Source organism: Neocloeon triangulifer, unplaced genomic scaffold, assembly GCF_031216515.1.
Source record: "Neocloeon triangulifer isolate White Clay Creek 2 clone unplaced genomic scaffold, ASM3121651v1 ptg000014l, whole genome shotgun sequence".
NCBI classification, from domain to species: Eukaryota; Metazoa; Arthropoda; class Insecta; order Ephemeroptera; family Baetidae; genus Neocloeon; species Neocloeon triangulifer.
In genome coordinates this window covers 23,593,864-23,613,676 of record NW_026775556.1, presented here as the reverse complement: position 1 = coordinate 23,613,676, position 19,813 = coordinate 23,593,864, and the positions used below count along the sequence as shown (strand labels likewise).

Genomic DNA, 19,813 nt, shown 5'->3' with positions numbered 1-19,813 from the left:
TGTAAACACGCGGCGAGTGCGTACATATACTGGGCCGCTGCTTTGATCCCGAAATAGCCGGCGAGCAGCCCGAGAGAGGCGGCCGCGAGTTTTTTGGATTCCGATCGCATTGATCCTCGCATTGACGAGGTCTTTATATTTGGTGCGCGGTCAGCTCTCCGCTACTTTTTCTTCCGTTTGTCTCTTCTCTGCTTATGAGCCGCTGTCAGAGCCATTATTATTTTGTGCTAAAAGACTAAAGTTTCTTTCTCTCTTTCTCGTCGCTATCGCGAACTGGCGGATTAAAAGTGTAATAAAAGTTTGAGCAAAAAAAGTGGGGAAAAACATACAAAGAGTAAATAAGTGCAACGCCCACGGCTTGCGAGATCTCGCTCTGTATAAATAAAAAGTTTACTTTAATTTATGACGCGCCGCTCTTTTTTCTCAGCCAGACGCTATTTCGCGAATGTCTCCACTTCAGCGCGGGGTGGAATTTAACGACTTGATTAAATGGGAGGGGATTTTTCACTTTACAGTCGGATTGCGAATTTAAATGTAAGCTTTTAATAAATGGCGCAGGCTTTTTAAAATCCAATATTTCAACATTTATCCGTAACTTGTGAGACCAAATATTTAAACGAATACGCAAACAATTTTTTTCAATGTAATGAATTTTAAAATAAATAGGCCAGTACTGCTGTTATTATTTAGTTTTAACTTTTAACGATTAATTTGTGTATTTTTTATCTTCTTTTTCATCTTTTCTCTGGAAATGGGAACGCAGAACCAAAATTAGTCAAAATACAAAAAAATAATAAATATATAAATAAATAGAGCAGATGTTGTTTTTCTTAAAAAATAAACAACTCACAAAACCCATCGAGGTAAAGCCGGCTTTAAATTCATATCACCATACATAAATAAAATTTGTTAATGAGGAAAAGCCTGGTTTATTATTATTCATAGTTCGCCACCCGACAAGTGCTTTAAAGAATCAGAAAATTAATAAAAATGTTAAAAATTAATTATTTTTTAATTAAATCATTTTTTCTCTCCACTTTAAATCAAAGATCTGAAAAAATATTTGTATTGCACTGAAAAGTAAGAAGAAAAAAATTGAAGATTGAGTTTTAAACTTACAAATGTCCTAATTAAACAATTTTTTAATACTATTTGCAATCTTCCTTTGAAATTCCGAAAGCTTTTAGCGTCAAGTAAAAAAAAGTGACATATTCATAAAAAAGCCACCCTTGTTGGACGTGAAAAAGTGAAATTGGCAGAGGTGTCAGCCGGCATCAGCAGTTTGGGGCGATTTCGCGGCCAAAAGAAAAATGTGGCTCGACGGAGGGACGAGTGCGTGGGTTCGCTGCTGTGTTTGCATTCCGAGCCACTGCCAATTGGCCTTCGCCGAGACAAAATTGAATCTGCCGTCGAACGGCGCCGCGAGTGACAATCAATTTTTCAAAAAGTGACGCATTGGGGACGAAACTGCAGCGATCAATCGGCCCGTGAAATTCTTTAAAGCCGGCCTGAGGGAAAAAGGAAAGGGTTAAAGGTGGGATAAGAGAGATAAAGCCGGTCGAAAATGTGGCGCATGTGAAATATAAAAAAAGAGCTGCAGCACTTTATTTCTCAACCCCTGCATCATCGCTTTATGGAATTAGGTCGGTCGGTTTACGTTATAGTAAACACAAATCGGATGAAAAAAAAATCACTTCTTCATCTTCTTTCCAGTCCAGTTTTTTTTCTTCTTCTTTCTTCTGGAGATTTAATTAAAGTGAAAATTACCTTAATTTGCGGGGTTCGCATCTCGGCGGGCAGATTTTGGTCACGACCAAATGCGACACTTCTTCATTAAGGGAAACACGGCGTCGTCTCCTGTAGGAATATCACAGAACAGAATTGATTGGTGCATCAGTCATGTGTTTTTGACACGGGAGGAAATGGTGTGTCCGGATTTTGCTCTCTCTCTCTCTTTCTTTCTCTCTCTGATATTAAGTTTTGGGCGCCAGGTGGACAGTTTCCCTGCTAGTGTTGTTGGAGGTAGTTTTTTTTCTCACCCTGGGTTGCTTTGCTTGTGTGCTCGGCTTGTTTGGATGGCGTGGATGTCTTTCTTGTTGAGAGTAGAGTAGTTGTGTCTTGGGTCTTGGAATGTGCGTTCTTCTGTATGTTTTCCCCTGGATTTGGGATTGGGCGCTTGCTTTCTTGCTGGCAAAGCCGGTTTCTCGCTCACTTTCACACTCACACACACTCATCGTCGGCCGGCCCGAAAATCGACGCCGCGCGTGCCAATGATTGCCCGACAAGGGTGGCGGAATAAGTGCACCTGTCGTCAAGTGGCCGACTCGGACGGATAAAACGAGAATCGCAGAACTTCTCACTTAGATTAAGATAAAAAAAATTCCGTCTCCAAAACTTTTCCGGTTAAACTTCATGGCAAAGACTAAATTTGCAGGTTTTATCAGGAGGAGTTAATTAAAAACTTACAACTTAAAGCCAGTGTATACTTTATAAAATTAAATATTTTAAAATGTTGCCAGTTTTGCTTTTAACTGTTTCATTATAATGTTAATCACAATTAATAAATTATGCTAAATATTTATAATTATTTATTTTCCTTTGAAATTTTATTAAGTACATATTTTTAAATTATGCGGATATATCAAAGTAAAATCTATTTTTATGCAAACGAAATTCTAATAAGTATTTCAGACTGCAATAAAATGTATATTTGGCTATATTTTATATTTATTTCCATTTTTATTAAGTCTTAAATCAAATGTAAGTTTTTTGGTAACATAGGCAAAAACAATAATATAAAAAAATTGAAAAACTGCCCTGAACTTAATTGATTAAAAATATCCTTAAGTAAAATGTTATTTGAGCTAATAATATGCAAAGTTAAAACTTCAAAAATAAAAATGAAATGAGGCTCAACCTCGTTAAAAACCGAAAGCATTTTTTTCCAACGAAGCTAAGCCCAGTTTAATTAAGCTGCATGGTAAAATAAAATTTGGTAGAAAACTTCACTTTTTTTATTTACTTTTTTTTATCATTAATGCGCATTTTCATCAAATGTGCAATTCAAACGTACACTACATTTGAAAGAAAAAAAATTGTAAATTTTATATTCAGAACTTGAGTGTGCGCTAATTTTAGTGAATTTTTATGCTTTCATTCTTGCAAGTGAAGATATTTTAAAAAATTAAAAAAAATCTGAAATTATCGTCTGAGTAAAAAAAAAATTGTCAATCGGGCCGATTTTTAGCACCGCTTTGTTAGTCTAGGCCTGTCACAAAATGGGTCAACGTGTGCCGATTTTTTCAATTTTAAAGCTGTCGAGTGACAATAATGGATGGAATGCGTTTCGACACTCGGCTAGTTGGTAGCTTATTAGTGCGCGCGGACGATGGGCCGAAACGGCGGCGGACAGCTGCAGCCACTTCAGCAAATTCGCTTTTTTTTCATTCTCTCTTTTCTCCTCTCGCTCTCTCTCTCTCCGTCATTGTCTCCGTTCATTATGCGCAAGCGGATGCCTAATTAGATAGTGCTTTGTTGTGCTCGCGAGAGTCAAATGGAAGTACATCCACGGCTGGGCATGTGCATGAAAGAAAAATATAAATGAATTCTGCTCGCTCGTCACTCGCGCGCGTCCAGCAGCATCTCTTCTGTCGCCCTAATTAGCATTAAAGAGAGGGTGTTCGTTAGTTGGCTCGCAAGTGACCTCATTTCGGCAGGTGCGACAATGCCGCCGGAATTTTGGCCACATTTTTTCCTTTTAATTAGGGCTTTTATTTATAATCACGCGTGACGGCCACTCGACTCTAATGATGGCACTTAATTACAAGTTTATTGCACTTTGGGTGTCGGCGTGCGGGTTCATTAGGCCCCCAACAGATTTCATTGTGCTTTTTTTATTCAATTGAAAAATCTCTTATGACAGAACAGCCAAAAATATATTTATGAAACTTCACTAAAACAACAACGAAAAACAATATAAAATATAAATACATTTTAATTCTTTTTGTATCGGAAAGATTAAAATTGAATGTTAAATTTTGGCAATTTATCTTTTGAAATGACTAATGAAAAAAATGAAGGTGTTTTCTCTGAAAGTTTCAAGTAGAACATAACTGATCTCTTCCGGAACAAAACATTCATTTATTTCTTTATTTTAATATTTTGAGTCATTTAAACTCAGAGATTATTACGTCTTTGAGATTATTTTAAATTAACCCTAACAACAATTTCAATTTAAAAAAAGGATCTTAGTAAATTGTATGATTTTAATACAGAATAATATTTTAAATTAAAAAATGTTAAAATAAAATTAAATATTATAGAATAAAAATATTTAAAGATAATTAACTTTTATGTCTTCACAAAAAGTTTTTACACAAACTTAAATTTTGTTTCAAACACCAGTAAAAATCAAGCCTGCAATTTAAATGAAATATTTGGTCTCCATTAACCCCTATGTTTTCCATTCATTAAACACTAAGAAATTAAGACTTTAAAATAAAATTTTTGTTGCAGAAATATGACTTATAATGTTCTTTACAGAATTCCAACCAAGAGCTCAGACTTAATTCAGTATTTAATTTCTATTGCTGAACAGTTTGAAAATATGGATTTTGCTCTTTTGCTATACCAGATTGGCTTAGGATTGAGCTCTTTTGAAAGGACCGGCGGCGACATGTGACACTAAACATGATGTTTTATAGACTCCTTTTTTTAATATTAATTGATACTTTTTAATATTTTGTAACTTTTAGTACATATTTTTATCGCGGAACTTTAAGGACTCCTTATTGCAATGCTAAGAGTACCAAAGAGGTTTTTTTTATCTCCCATATGCCCAATGTAAAATTTTTGCCCCATGAACCCCCAATTTTTTTGCTGCTTATCTGTTTAGGGTCATTCAATTATCATTTTGTGCAATTTTGAGCAAAAAATTTCGGGCAGATTTTTTTTAATCGCCAAAAACAAAAATCTCCATAAAACGCCATGCTAAATTTCAAAAAATCATATTTCAAGATTAATCCACGCGACCCCCCATTTTTCTTTGAGCAATCAACTCTACTGGTGGGCAGGAATCTATAAAAAAATCTGGGTCCAAAAATTTCGGGCAGATTTTCCGCAAACAGAAGTTGTAGATGTCAATAAGGAGGCCTTAATCCTTATTCTGTAGACGATGCTTTTCGATAGAGAGAAAATCACAAGAAACTTCTAGCAAATTTTTTTTTTTTAGATTAGATGTTGTTTAAAAATCCAAATGCCAGAAGAATTTTCAAGTAAAATTTTAAAAATAAGATTTTTTTCAAATTTTTATAAACATTTGTTCCCTACTTTAAAAATATTCAAACTTGGCAAGTACAGATGTATGAGGAGCTCTATTGTTGAGTAAATTTTTTTCTGAAATTTTGGCCAACGAAACGTCTAGTTGGAATGCGGCGGTTCAGGTTGGTGAGTAACAAACACAATTGGTCCACTTAAAAAGTATGCATCACACTGCCGAGAGTGGGTGACGTGGCGGCGTCATTTCGCAATTAGCAAGCAAGGGTTCCTGCATGGTTAAAGACGTGTGTTTTTCGCCGCACCAGAAATAACCAACTAACACCTCAGCGGCTGGCAAATTGCGTTCCCCGCTTATTCACTCGCTGTTAAAACATCATACAAAATGCACATTTTGTCTCCGACGTGCTGCCGCCCGGAGTTAATTAGGCCCGAAAACGAAAATAGCAAACGAGATTTGTCTCTTCAACTCCCCGGGGCTACATATTTACTTATCGCACATAAATCATTGCGGAATTTCCTGCCGTCGCTGTGTGCAATCCGAATATATACACGGCCGATGCAAGTCGCTTTTTCATTCACCGAGCGAATCAATCATGGCCCGATAGGAGCCCACCTGGCTGACAGGCCGTTCCATTCCCAGCGCCCTCCGACATGCACACAGGCGTGACCCCGGCGAGAGGCGGCAGGGCTGCCCACCAGGAGCAAATAAATGCCTCGTTTGGGAAAAGGGGCACGTGCAAGATGCATTAGTGCGCCATTTTTTATTTGCCACAGGTAGTCCGTTCGACGATGAGGATTAATGAGCGAGAGCCTCCATTCAATAGTCTCGGCGCTTAATTAGTTTGCGGAGAACTAAATTTCAGATTGTTTCTGACGTTCATTGTTAAATATAGACTTGCAACTTTATTCAACTAATTCTAAGAACGTTGCAATTAAATTTTTAATAAAATTGAACTTTAAGGTGAGCAAGTTGCCATTAGAAAAAGGTGCACAAATTTTAGCTCAAAAATTCACAGATTTTAGCAAGTTATTTTTGCTACTTCAAGTAACAGAAAGTTGAGGCAACTTTTATTCTTAAATTTATGATGACACTGGTTTAAAAAAAGATGCTTAAAATTATAAATAAGATCAAACAATGAAACACTTTCTTGAAGTTTCTATTGAAATTTGCGTCACTAATTTTTTATCAGTAAATAAAGTTGAAATTCTATAAATAAAAATTGTACAAAACTTAAAAAGAACAAGTCTCAAAATTGCACTTATATCAAAAGATGAATCTTTTCCGAGGAATTTAGAATGACCAAATTGCAATGATATAAGTGAGTTTTGAATCAAATTAAAAAAATTAATTAAAACATTTTCACTATTCCAATTGAGGAAAAAGTATTTTCCTTCGGTTTTAACAATATTTAAATATAAAGTTGTATTGAAAAAAAATTAAAGTTAAGTAAGATTTAATCCTGAAATTTTCATTTTACTTGATAAATTTTTTTTTTTTAAAAATTGCGGTGAAAAAAAGGATTGAATTTTAATTGCAATCCCATTTGGTGCAACAATACATTAAAATGAGCTGGAGCACAAGATTTGAGCTTGAACAACCAAGAATAAATAATGTAACAGAGACTCGAGCGCTTAAATTTGATTGATGCTCAAAGCTGAGTAAACTAATTTTACACATACGGGAAAACTTTGCTCATTTAATTTCTGATTTGTCAGCGCGAAATTCACCAGAAGAGGAAAACAGACAGACGGTGCGCGAGAGATTGCGTTTGCATAAGACAATTCACCTGGGACGTCTGGCAGCTCCCGCGGGGAAAATCAGCCGAGCAAAAAATTCCCAACTTTCGCAAAATGATTTCAACGTAATTATCCATCCTCGCTCGTGAAATCACACAAAAGTTTTTGCAGCAGCGCGGATTTGTAAAAATATATAAATGAGCGCGGGTTTTAAAAATAATCCTCGCAAAAACACGTTCAATCACTGCTAATCCCCAGGACGATCAACTTTCGTGCGCGGGATTAACGGTTTAAATCCGTCCCCGGAACATTTTTGTCAGCAGCGTTGGCAGAGTCGCGTGCACCGAGTGCAATATTTATCTTTTCTTGGCAGACGCTGAATAATCAACGTTACATTTAGCGAATTTATGGTTGAAATAATCGCGAGTGGAGGCGGTGAAGAGAAGAAGAAGAAGCCGCAGGGGCTGACAAACTGACCGAGCTCGGAACTTTTCCAATCCTATTAGCAAAACGCTCAATTCACATGTAGCGGGGTGGTCGAGCGGAGTGAATCAGAACACCCAGAAAGTTTTGCGATCACATTCAGTGAAAGGAGAACTCGAGTCACCCAATCCGGATAGCAGACCAATAAAAAAAATTGAAATCGCTTTGAAAGAAATGAAAAAGAAAATATCAATACATTTTCTAGAATTTGAATTTAATTAATAGAAATATTTAGTATTATTTTATTACAAAATAGAAAATATTTGTCAATTAATTTAACAGAATAAAATTGGAATTTTGACATTGTTAAAAATATTTTGCTAAATGCATCATTTCAGAGCTCCCGAGCTCAGGTGTGTTTATTTTTTTGCTTCGGTGGAAATGTAATAAATTCATGAGAGAGCCACTCGGCGTCAACTGTGCGCAGTAGGAACGTCTAAAATATTCATTTTGGGAAAGAAAACGAGAGGCAGAAGCCACAGGTTCTCGTAAGACCTGGTCGCTCTGCGCTGACAAAATCATTACACGGGGTGGAGGCCCCGGCCGAACCTGCTGAAGCCCGACAGTTTCGCCCCGGCAGCGCAGCAACGTATTGAATAACGCTATGCAAGGAAGCCGTAGACTGGCCCGGCTTTATCTCCATTATTGCACCGGCCGATTAATTTGCGACTCGAATTAATATTCCGAAGCGGTGCCACGGCGGTTCCTATAGCGACCCTCCCTTATTTGTGCTAAATATATCGGGCCTTTTGGGTATTGCGGTTTGACCTTTGGGATAATTTCGTTATCAGCAAAAGGCCGAAATGAAATCACGCGGGGGTTTCAAATTGGTAAACTTTGTTGATTCCACTAATTAAATGAAAAGATGAACTTTCGAGAGGAAAATAATAGAAAAATTCCAACATTCTAGATTTTTCTTTCTTCTATTACGTAAAGGAAATTGAATTTAAGTTTATAATAATTTATAAACACTTAATTTGCCGTTTCTAATTAACAATTTGAAATGAGCATAAAATGTTTTGCATAATTTTTGTTTTCTTAAGGCTTGAATTTGTTTTTATCTAAATTAACCAATGTTTTTTTAAGTTTAGAGGCCGTTTGTGAAATTATTGAATTTGGTCAAAAGAACCGCTAGATTCGGCGTAAAATTTCAAAGCAGGCGGTATCTTCAGTACCACTCGAACCTGCGGAGATTGCACGTTGTTGGACATTGTGAATTTGCCGATAAAAAGCACTTCTGCTCAAGTATCGCCATATTTCGCGTTTTTATCTAAAAATTTCAAAAGCTCTGTGAATAATAATTCCGTAATCTGAGCGAAAAAACGAGCACGCTTTCCGCTCGAGAGAATTTTTTTTCACCGAAAGAAAAATTGCTAGCTTAATCTCATCAAGGCGAATTTCACGATGAATTATTCTCGAGGAAAAAGGGCTAGTCAATGACTTGGCTGATATTAAGGCTCAACGCATGCATAATCCCATCTATTCTGCTGCTTCTCTCTCTAATCTCGAAATTAGGCTCCTTTCTCTGCGAAATGCGATTTGCATCTCTTCCCCCTTTCTATTAGGGGCAATTTTTCGACGAGCAGGGGCGGGGCCAGCGCGAATGTATTCATTTCCCCGCGGAGAACACGCAGAGCGGTGATAAATATTTCAGGAGCGTCTTGCACTCGCTCGAATTCACCTTGCCCGGCGCACACCTCATGAGTTTGTAATGTGTTTGTAGTGCGCGCGCGAGCATATTACACGTTACGAGAGGCGTAAAACGCGCGGTCGGTCGGCCGTAATTGCCGTCGCTGTTTAATATAAACGAGACGAGCAAATTCGCCCGGAAAACTTTGCCTAATGTGGCGAAAATTTTTAACAACAAGCTCGGCGAATATCCGTTAGCTCTTAATTATAACGCCGCGCGAATAATAATTGGAGCCTCGGTCCAGTAAGCCCAACGTAATTTTTTATGCAATCATTAGACTATGCCGTTTTTTTTTCATTATTAATTTACAGGCGTGTGCAGCGGTACAGGAAAATTAAATGCACCGGCTCGTCACACTTTTGCATGCTTGATGACGTTTAGATTGCTTCCGTGTTTTAATAATAAATTCTGAAAGATTTAATGCATTCCGTGCATTGATGGAGAAGACAAAACATGAAGCAGCTGCGCAATCTTGATCGTTTGAATGAATCATGAAAATGGGCGTTTTTGCATAAATTTAGATAGCTGTCAGCGATTTAAAACTGAATTTATTTCAATATTTAAAAGAAGGATATAAAAAGATGGATTTTAAGACGACCTCCGCTGATTAAATATTCAAGAATAAAAGACACTTAAATTTTGACGATTATAAGATTCGGTAAAGACGGAATAAATTAATGTAAATTTTCTCATTGTAATCCAAAATCAACTTCAGGCAACCCAAATTGAAAATATTGACGATGTGAACTTAAAATTTAAAGAATGCTATTAAAATTATTTGCTTCTAGCGTGATGATTATGCAAAATTTTTCAATTTTGTTACGTTAGTAACACCAAAATAATCAATATTATTATAATAATAAATTGATTTAAATAATGAAATTATGATAATATCTAGATGAATCAAAAGGCAAAATTTTCATGAAAATTAATTTGTATTAAAAACTCTAGTGCCTTTCTGATCGAAAATCTGTATAATTTTCTCTAACACCTATTATGAGAAAGAAAAAAAAATCAAATATAGGAGAAAACCGGTAAAATTTGCTAAAAAAAAACATTAAATTCAATTAGCAACTGAATGTTTGGCAGGATAAATTTATTAGCTTCAATTAATTTTTTTCGAAACAAAAATTTTAAATATTACTAATTCATGGCATGCGTTTAAACAGTGACAATTATGATATAAATAATTCCTATTTGATTTTTTAACAATTCGCCAAATACAAAATAAAAAATAAGATTGAAGATTTCTACCAATTTACACTAAACGAGTTTGTTATTTAACAAAATGTAGGTCATCAGGGGTAAAATTTTTTTACTTATTATACAGTTTTTTTTCTTCAAATAAAATTCTTTTAACTGCATGACATATTTTTCTTAATAATTTCCCTGTCTTACAACGCATTATTTTTAAGGCCAAATGATTATCACAAAAACAAACACATTTGCCCGTCCATTTAGCACGTCTGACGCAACAATGGGCGAGCATTAACGAAAACCGAAAGATTTAACCCGACGACTCCTCCATCCTGACCGAGATTGGTTTTTCTGGTCGCTTGACAAACGCCAACTGCCACTGTATGTACTACGCCGCGGTGGGCAGCAGTAATTATCGGAAAATTCTCCAATGTCGGTCCGTTGGCCGCGGTGACCAAACAAAGGACAGTGACAGTCGATCGATCTGCGTTGGGGGCAAACAATGCGCGGGGCTGCGGTGGCGGCGGCGATCGCCCCGATAATCGGCGAGTTCCGGCAGAGCCGAAAATCGGCCGGCCGATGAAAACAATAAACGAGCGCGTGTGACTGATTAAAGCCATTAGAGTCGCTGACGGCCGGCTATTGTGCCGCGACAGTTATGAGTGAATAGACAAATGACCTCTCCGGGCTCATTGTTCGCCGCGGCCGCGCTCCGTGCAAATGACAGTAATCAAGTAAGGAGCTCGGGTGGGGGGAATGCGTTCATTTATAAATATAAATAAGGAATGAGCGACTTCATTAAACGAGCGTTTTAATTTTTTCTTCTTCTCATTCGAGGGATGCGTATATGTTGGATGAAAAGCCTTCAAACGCCGGTTTGCATTCATTCGAGAGTGAAAATCATGGCCGCTCTGTTGCCGACGACGACCGACTTGAAGGGTGCGCGCGGTGTGTTTGCATGTTTGTGAGGTTTGTTTCATGAGAGAGCAAGAGAAAAAAAAGGAGAGTGTATGTAGATATGAACGCGCAGAAAAGCAAAGAAAGACACGTACATACACATGTAATTCAAAACCTGCGCTTCGAAAGAAAAAGAAGAAAAAAAAACGAGAGATGGTTTTTAATACCACCCTGCGTACGCCCGTGTTTTCACGCAGGTGTATCATATTCAACATGCTTGAAATCATCTTTTTTTTTTAAGTTCGCAAAAAGAAAAAGACGGGGCAAATAATAATAATAATGCAGGTTTTTATCTTTTTTTTTTTTTAAAATAAAACGGATTTTTTTGTTCAAAAACTGGCAACGTTTCAGACTCGGGTGTTTGGTTATTGGTGCTGATCATGAGAATGAAAATATAATTCGGTTGTTTTTATGAAAAAATAAATTGATGCCGTGACTTACCCAAATCAGGAACGGTGTAGTCCCAACTCTCGCTGTCGTTCCTGTACACGTTCAATTTGGAGGGCTGAGAACAAATTGCAAAATGATTCAGTGATAACTTTTAATGGTCGATTTTCAATTAAATAAAACTTTCCAGACATAAAATAATAAAACTTTTATAATTGAGAAATCAACAAACGTTTCCATCTAATTTAAAATAATAAATTTGCTAATTGAGTTAAAATTGACAATATCTCAAATTTCATTCCAGAAACAATGAGGGCGATCCAAAAGCCTAACCTGACCCAGGCTATCTTGACTTGGCCCCGGGCTAACTTAATCCATCAGCAAAATTTAATGGCGGGTTAAATCAGCCCGGGACAGGTTAATTTAGCCTGGGCCAAGTTAGCCTTTTGGATCGCCCTCTATACATTTTCATTTTATTAACATAGATTTCTGTTCGTCTCTGGAACAATATGATTTATATGTCTGCGGTTGTGACCAAAGCGTCGTCTACTAACTCTCACTCCTGATGGGCAAACTTTGCGGAACAAACAGCCATTTCAAAGTTACAGCTGAGTAACGACACCCATCACATTATTTGAATGGAAGAACCGCAGTGGAAAATTACGTCAATAGCATTTATCCAAAAGGTCAATCGCAGCAATAGAGGGATGAGATTGCATAAATTTCGATCAATATTTTACTTGCAAAATGATTGTTATTATTATTTGCAATAGAATTTGTTGAATTGAAAAAAAAATGAAATAAATAGGTTTATTCTTATTATTATTCAGCGTCTCATTATAAAAGTTGTGCCCAATATGATCAAATTCACCCTGAAAGCGTACACCGGGTGGAATGAAAAATTGATGGTATTAAATTCTACACTGGCTTTCCTCCCCTTTGAGAGATGAGAAAAATTGCAGAAGATGAGCAAATAGGAGCGCAGACTTCTCATTTTACAAATTTATGTACGGAGAGAACGTCTGATATCATCACGTTCGCGCTTCTTTCCATCAATATTGCAAATTCAGCGCCCCAAGGGGACCAGTGCAAACTGTTTGGCTTTCGATTCGATACACATCTCGGCGAGAATAAAGCAAGTTGAAACAAAAAAGCAGCGCAGATTGCCTGCTGCGAGGAAGAAAAAGGATTTAATAACTATGCGAAGGTTATATAAAGAGAATATTTTAAACTCTTTATTCTCGGCGCATACTTTCGAGTCTCTTGATAGTTGGTAAAAACTTTGAACCGCCCGGGAGTAATTTTTCCCATAAATACACCACTATAGAGAACGGGCCAAATGATATCGCATGCGTGAGGGCGGCAAAAGAAAGTTTCAAGAGGAGCGATCGTAAAAATATGGTTATTTATAACTCAAGTGCCGTTGGTTTTTTCTCTCCGTGGTATAAAATAAATACCTCGAAAAATTGATCACAAACTGGGCGGACACATGTGCCGGTGGTTTTTTTTTAGTAAATTATGCACAGAGAGAAGGGCAAATTGCCGAGCTAGAGAAAACAATGAAAAAGGTTCGTGTGCTCAGAGCGGAATGAGAGAAAAACCTCAAAAGGGCGGCGGCGTTTCAGGCGACAATAATGATTTAAAACCCGGCGAAATCCCCCGGGATTTTTGCAAGCCAAACACAAAAGCGCCGGCGGTGCGCCCGTCCCATTGTGCCCGTGCATGCGAAAGTGACTTTGACTTCTTCTCCTCTGGGCCTAAACAAACTTCACATGCCGCAAATTCCCTCGTAATGCACTCGCCAAACATCGGGTCTTACCTTTGCATACTCGATTTTGAGGGTGCAGCATCCCGAGTAGATGTCGGCGCCGTTCAGCGTGTCCTTGGCTCTTTTCGCCGACTCCACACTGTCAAACGTGCTAAAGCTGGTTAAGGAAAATTACTGACGAAATTGCATGAAATATACATTAAATGAAATAAAAATTACAAAAATCATGTAAAAAATTTAATGAAATTCAGTAATCAAATTAAAGAAGATAATCAGAGAGTGAAATCTGTTTAAAACTGTCAATCATATTTATTTTAATGTTTAAATACAATTTTAATATTTCCTTCCTTTCATTATTTTAATATTAAAAGACATTATTTAAAAACGGCCCTAAAAAAAGAACATCAGCTAAATTTTGGGAATAAATTTTAAATTTGGTTCACACAGTACTTGGATTATTTTTATTATTATTATTATTATTTTTAATAAATTTCTAATGAAATTTAATCAACTTTTTCTTAATATTGTACAAGAAAACTTTTTTCTTACGAAAACAATTTTTTTTCTTCTTCTAAAAATATCCAAGGCCACGTGTGCAAGAAAAGATCTTTCTGATATGTGTTTGTCCAGAATTCTTCTGACAAGGTATGCTCCCGAGATGACACACGCCGATTTTGTTGAAAGTTGGTATGCAACTTGCACTACCCTTGGGTGTTCTGGAATGGCTATCAAAAGTTGCCCAATTTCACAAGGGAGGGTAGTTTACATTAAAACGCATGTTAAAAACTATCAAATGTAGGCAACAAAAGCGTCCTCTGTGTATATAAGTTGCCTACATCCGATTTCTCCAATGTAATTCAAATAATATGGAGTTTAAATGGCAAAAATTAAACAAGGAAAATTGGGCAAAAATTAATGACCGTTCTGGGGTACCAATGGGTAGTAGAAGTTGTGCACCAATTTTCATTGAAATCGGGGTGTGTCATCTCGGGAGCATACCTTGTGAGACGTAATTTGAGCAAAAACAAACACTCACTTCATGATCCTCTCGAGTTGACCTGCGTCGGGGGCACCGGCCGGCCGGTGGAGACCCCCCCGCACAAACATTGGGTGAGTGACAGTCCCCAAAATCGAGGTGGATTGGGCTGATGGATTACTTGGGTGTCAAGTGGAGCCACTCGGCGCCGCGACTTCAAACAAAAGCCGGCTCTAGAGTTGCCCAAGATATATTTCCGGGCGGCCGGATTTAAACTTGGCGGCGAATAAATTGAATTCTAAAGAGTATCACGGAGGGTGAGGCGGAGAGAAAAGTTGCGGGAAAAGTGGAACTTGATGGATTTTTATAGAGTTTCTCCAACTTAAGCCGTCAGGCAGGTGAATTCTTCCCCGTATAAAATTAAATACGCCACTTTTTCTTCTACAGATTCATATAAAATGGCTACGATTCAATTAACCTTGAGAATGGGGCTTTTAAGCAGCTCGATCTCATGATCTTTATGGATCTTAAAACGAGAAAGGCCGCATAATATTTTGAGCAAAGGAAAAAAAATCTGGCTCCATTTATTTTCCGAAACGAACTTTTTAACGCTGGCACTAAAACGCAGAGAGAAATATTTAGATTTCGCAGCGTTTTTACGCGACGGAATAAAAGTTTAAAAAAATAATGAAAGGAGGAAAAAGCTTTTGTGTTGGCGATTCATTTCTTTCCGTATTTCACTCAACTGTGCGACGGAAGAAGAAGTTTTCGGTTTTAATTTGCATGGAAAAGGATATTCGACCATGGCTTGGACTCCATTTTTCTTGAAGATAACAATGCGCACCACTTGTCCGTTTGGAGCGCTAATGGTGTGCAGGACGTCCTGAAACAGACCAAGACAGAGAAGATAATTAAACTGGCGCGCGATTTGCATTCGGATGGAGTTCGGGGGAGACTTTGTTGGGCGGATTTATCGGTTCCATTTCTCACAGCACGCCGAAGCAATAAAGCGCGACGCAGAGTTGGAGAAAAGAGGGCCCCGATAGTTTTTCCCATGCCGAGTATCCGAGTATGCGGTCAGGGAGGAGGGAAGCGCGCACAAGATAAATCAATGCCCCATAGACACCAGCAGACCTCAAGCCGCGCCGCAGCAAAAAAACTTCTGTTTTGGTATTCGTTCTGGAAAGGAAAGGCCAAGACCGACTGGAGTGTGGAGGCCACACTCGATTGTTGCACGTACGCTGATTGTTAATTAGTGTTTTCACAGCAGCTGACAGTGAAGACGTGGAAAAAACGGTGGCTTTAACAAATAAATGCACTGAATAAAATGAATTTTATCCACATCTATGGAACTTTTAACAGTCCTATCGACTTTGACAAATAAAATTATATTTTTCCACATAGATTTTTTATCAATAATAAGTTTTAAAACTTTCATTAGACGATTTTTCTCCACAAGAATAATTAAAAAAAAAAAAAAAAATGAGCCGAATGTAAGATTTTCCCGCCGAATGCATTTGAAATTTGCGAAAATTTATAATTTATACAAAATCTGCAAGTTTGAAACTGAAACTTCCTCAAAAGGTTCAAATTTACTTTGGCGGGAAAAGGTGAATATTCTACAAACCTCATTTACAAGTGCAATTTTTTTATGAAATCTTTAATCTTTGATGTCAGATTTTGATTGTTTAGATTTGAATTTAAGAATTAAATTTATTTTTTGGAGAGGCCTTTCAATAGATAGTTTTTTAAACTAAACGAAATTCAGTAAAAATAACATTTTCCATATCAATTTTCAATAAAATAAATGTCTGCACAGAACGCAAAATGATTGTGTCTAATGCCAATGTAATTCAGAAAAAATAAACTTCAGCAGTTTTAAAATTTCACAATTATATTAATTAAAAATTACATTACTGCTGAAATATGAGCAATGAAATAGTAAAATTCAACAAGTGGCTTATTTTATTTTAATAACTTTTGGCATTTTTTTTTTTAATTTACGGCGAGGGGTGCTGGGATTGCATACTTTTAGCGAGCATTAACGCCTTTCCACTTTTTAGCTCCCTCTGCGCGAAAGAAAAGTACCTGGTCGGCTGCAAAGTAAATATTGGAGCGTCAGGCCCCGTTACTCGAGTGGGTCTCGGAAAAGCGTACTTTTCCGCTGCGGTCTGAGTGAATGAGTTATAATCCGGGCGCGCGGGGGGCAATTATTCGTTGCTCGGCCGCGCGTGTGTGGTGCTGGCTCGGCAGAAAAATTGCTCGTCGCGCCGTGAGAAATGATTTGCGCCTGCAAGTACGTACATAAAAGCGGCGCGCCAGAGTGGGAAAGCAATAAATCTGATCGATGCACTCTCGGATGGATTCATGCGGGTGCCGGGCGGGCGGGGGCGGGGGCGGTCGGGGGTGGCGTTTGAATAAAATTGCGGAAGCCAAAACGCCCGGGCTTATTGCCTTTGTGAGACGAGATGGAGGTGTGCATTACTCACCACTGTGATGGGGTACAGCGGGTTGATTATGGTGAAGAGCAAAACGTGGTTCAACTTATCAGATTCCGCCCTGCAAAAAGGAAAGAGTGTGAGTGTGTGTGCGAGAGCGGTTGCTGGCTTTTCCCTCTCATTTTTCTCTTTGCTGCAGGGGCACATCCATTAGCAGCAGCTGTACAGGTGAAATGAATGTTATTTTTTCGTTCGCCCTCTTTTCCAAGGACGCGCGAGCCGTATTTAAGCGGCCACTCAACAGAGGCGGAAAAAAAACGTGGAAAAATTTCGCGCATTTTAATGTTTTTGAGAGAGCAAGAGCGAGTGCGGCACGTGCGGCTTTTGCTCGTTGCGAGACTAAATTAATTTCTTTCTTCTTTGGCCATTTTTAAAAAAAACCAGAAGGTTAATGAATTTTTTAAACGGTACACAAAAAGATGAATGAAGAATGAAAAGCTAGAATTTTTCCGGGAGGTATTATAAACCTTATACTCGAATTATGCAAATCTTCGCTTTGGGTTTCAAATTGAGTCTTTTATTGGTGTCGTTTTTTCATTCTAGAATTAAAATGATAAAATTAAATACAAATTGAGAAGGGCAGCCTTTTCCAAAAAATTTCAAATTAGAAGTTATTTTCAAAATGTGATTTATTGTAGATGAAATTAAAAAGCTTTCAATCCTGATTCATCTTTTTCAATTGTTATTATTTTAAAATGGATAAAAAAATTAGATTTGAATAATTTGGATCAAATATTTAAAAAAAGTAAACATTTTATCAGAATAAAATATAGGATTATGTAACATTAAATTTTACAATATTTTTAAAAAAAGCTTCCTGAAAGAAACACAAATTCAAACTAAGAATATTTATTTAAAAAAATTAAACAAAAAAATTGATGAACTAGTTTATTTTAATTTCCCGCCATTTTGAAAGGATTGATAATTTTTCCATACAAACTTTTTTAAGCCAGAATCAAGATTGAAATGAAATGCTCAGTCTGACTGCTTGTGGACCACAGCACGCAATTTAAAATGCAAAAAGTGCGGCCGCACCTCTCACTTTTGAGCTTTTTCAACTCACGCTAGTCGGACATGCTTGTACATGACACATTAAAAAGCGCATTAAGCCAGTTTCCGATTTCAAAAGAATGAAAAACCAGTTCGAATACGATACGTGCGTGCGTGCAAGGCTAAATTTAAATCAGCGCGTGCTGCTGCGTCTTACTTAAAAAATAATGAAAAAAGTTTAAACAGAAAGTCGGAGAACAATGGCGAGCGCAGACTTGCAATCAGGCGACGTTCGTTTAAATGCTAATCCGCGCCGAGCATTTTCAATTTCGACGGCGAGTAATTATCGGGGAGCGGGCTTTGTTTGCACGCCTTTTGAAAATCCGGCGCTGCTCATGTATTTTATATAATCAAATGCGTTGGAAATCGTGAATGGTGAAATGCGCGCGAGACTCGATAAAGAATTCACTCACCCGCGCTCTCGTCGTAAATCAAACCGAGTCTTTTGGGCGCTGCAAGATTCGTGCGTGACTAAACCGCGGGGACGATTTATCGTCGCCACTGATGGGCTGCACATTTTAGACTTTCTCTGACGTAAAGAAGCCGAGTGGAAGAAATAAATATGGAAAAATAATGGATTTGAGATTTTGTCATTCATCAAGAAGTGCTGGCTGTGATAAAATGCTGTGTTTAAATATAAACAACCAGTGATGATAAAAAATCTAATCTCAGCTCAGCAGTTTACGAAATGCTAGAAAAGTCTATTATTTCCATAACAACAAAATTCAACGATAGAACTGCGTTAGAAATTAAAAAAATAAAAATAAAACAAACTGTTAATTATTATTATTTGATATTATTGTTTGAATTAAAATTAATTTAGCCTTTAACTCTCGAAAATTATAAAATAATTTTTTTTTTACAAAAAATGGATTAAAATATTTGAAAAATACTATGCTTTAAATTTTCAAGTCAAAAAAAGTTAATAATTTGAATGAAATTTGAATTAAATATTTTCTCAAATCTACCTAAATGTGTGGAAAGAAAGAGGTAGTGAGATAAAAATTATCTCCATCGGTGTAAAATCAAACAAACTCTCACGTCCTTTTTTGCTGATAAGAATGAGTAATAAAATTTAAGCCATTAAAGTCAATTGAGAGCAATTTAATAATAATTACGATATGATTGCTTTTTACACGTTTGAGATTAGAATTATATCAATGCTGATAATTGATAATTGAATTTTAACTACACGAAAGAAATGGCATTTAAAAAAACCGTTTGAACGCGGATTTGTTGAAAGGCCGCTTCATTAGTTGTTCAAAGGCAAAGTGAGTGACAAACAAACAGAGCCGCGTGCATAGATAAAGAGCAGCAGCACAAACGCGAATTAGAGAGGATGTAAACACGATTTGAATGCGATATAATCTCGTTTGACGCTCCACGTCCCTGGGCCCAATGGCGAAACCGGGGCCGATTGATGCGAGTGTGTCGCAGCCAGAGGCGGCGGCGAGTTTAAGTCGGCCGCTTATCGATCTAATTGCTAGGTAAATTGATCAATAAAGGCGGCGTTATCTTCTCGTAGCATATATACAGTGACACGAATGTCTCACCCGCCCGCCCCATCGTCCGACCATCGAGCTTTGCAAACGACTAAATATTGTGCTGAGCGAATCGACTGCGCATAGATAACGTTCAATGAAGTGCAAAAGCTTCAAAGAGCGGTGAAATAATCGAGTTTATTATAAAAAAAGTACCCAGTATAAATAAAAGTCCCCTTCAGTAATGGTTTTTATTCTTGAATTCAAAAGACTACAAAATATCATGACTGATATCGAAATCATCCAAAAATT

At 37.3% G+C, this 19,813-nt stretch overlaps 1 protein-coding gene across 2 annotated transcripts in view; it reads right to left on the bottom strand.

The window, feature by feature from the left end:
• The window catches only part of LOC132199440 (heterogeneous nuclear ribonucleoprotein L), a 60,059-nt gene that overhangs the window by 16,754 nt on the left and 23,492 nt on the right, over positions 1 to 19,813 (bottom strand). For both annotated transcript variants that reach the window (XM_059624145.1, XM_059624146.1), the window contains exons 3-6: positions 16,962 to 17,031; positions 15,270 to 15,355; positions 13,548 to 13,644; positions 11,783 to 11,846 (exon numbers count right to left, since the gene is read on the bottom strand). In XM_059624145.1, coding sequence (XP_059480128.1) covers positions 11,783 to 11,846; positions 13,548 to 13,644; positions 15,270 to 15,355; positions 16,962 to 17,031 — 317 coding nt within the window. The remainder of the gene's footprint in view (positions 1 to 11,782; positions 11,847 to 13,547; positions 13,645 to 15,269; positions 15,356 to 16,961; positions 17,032 to 19,813) is intronic.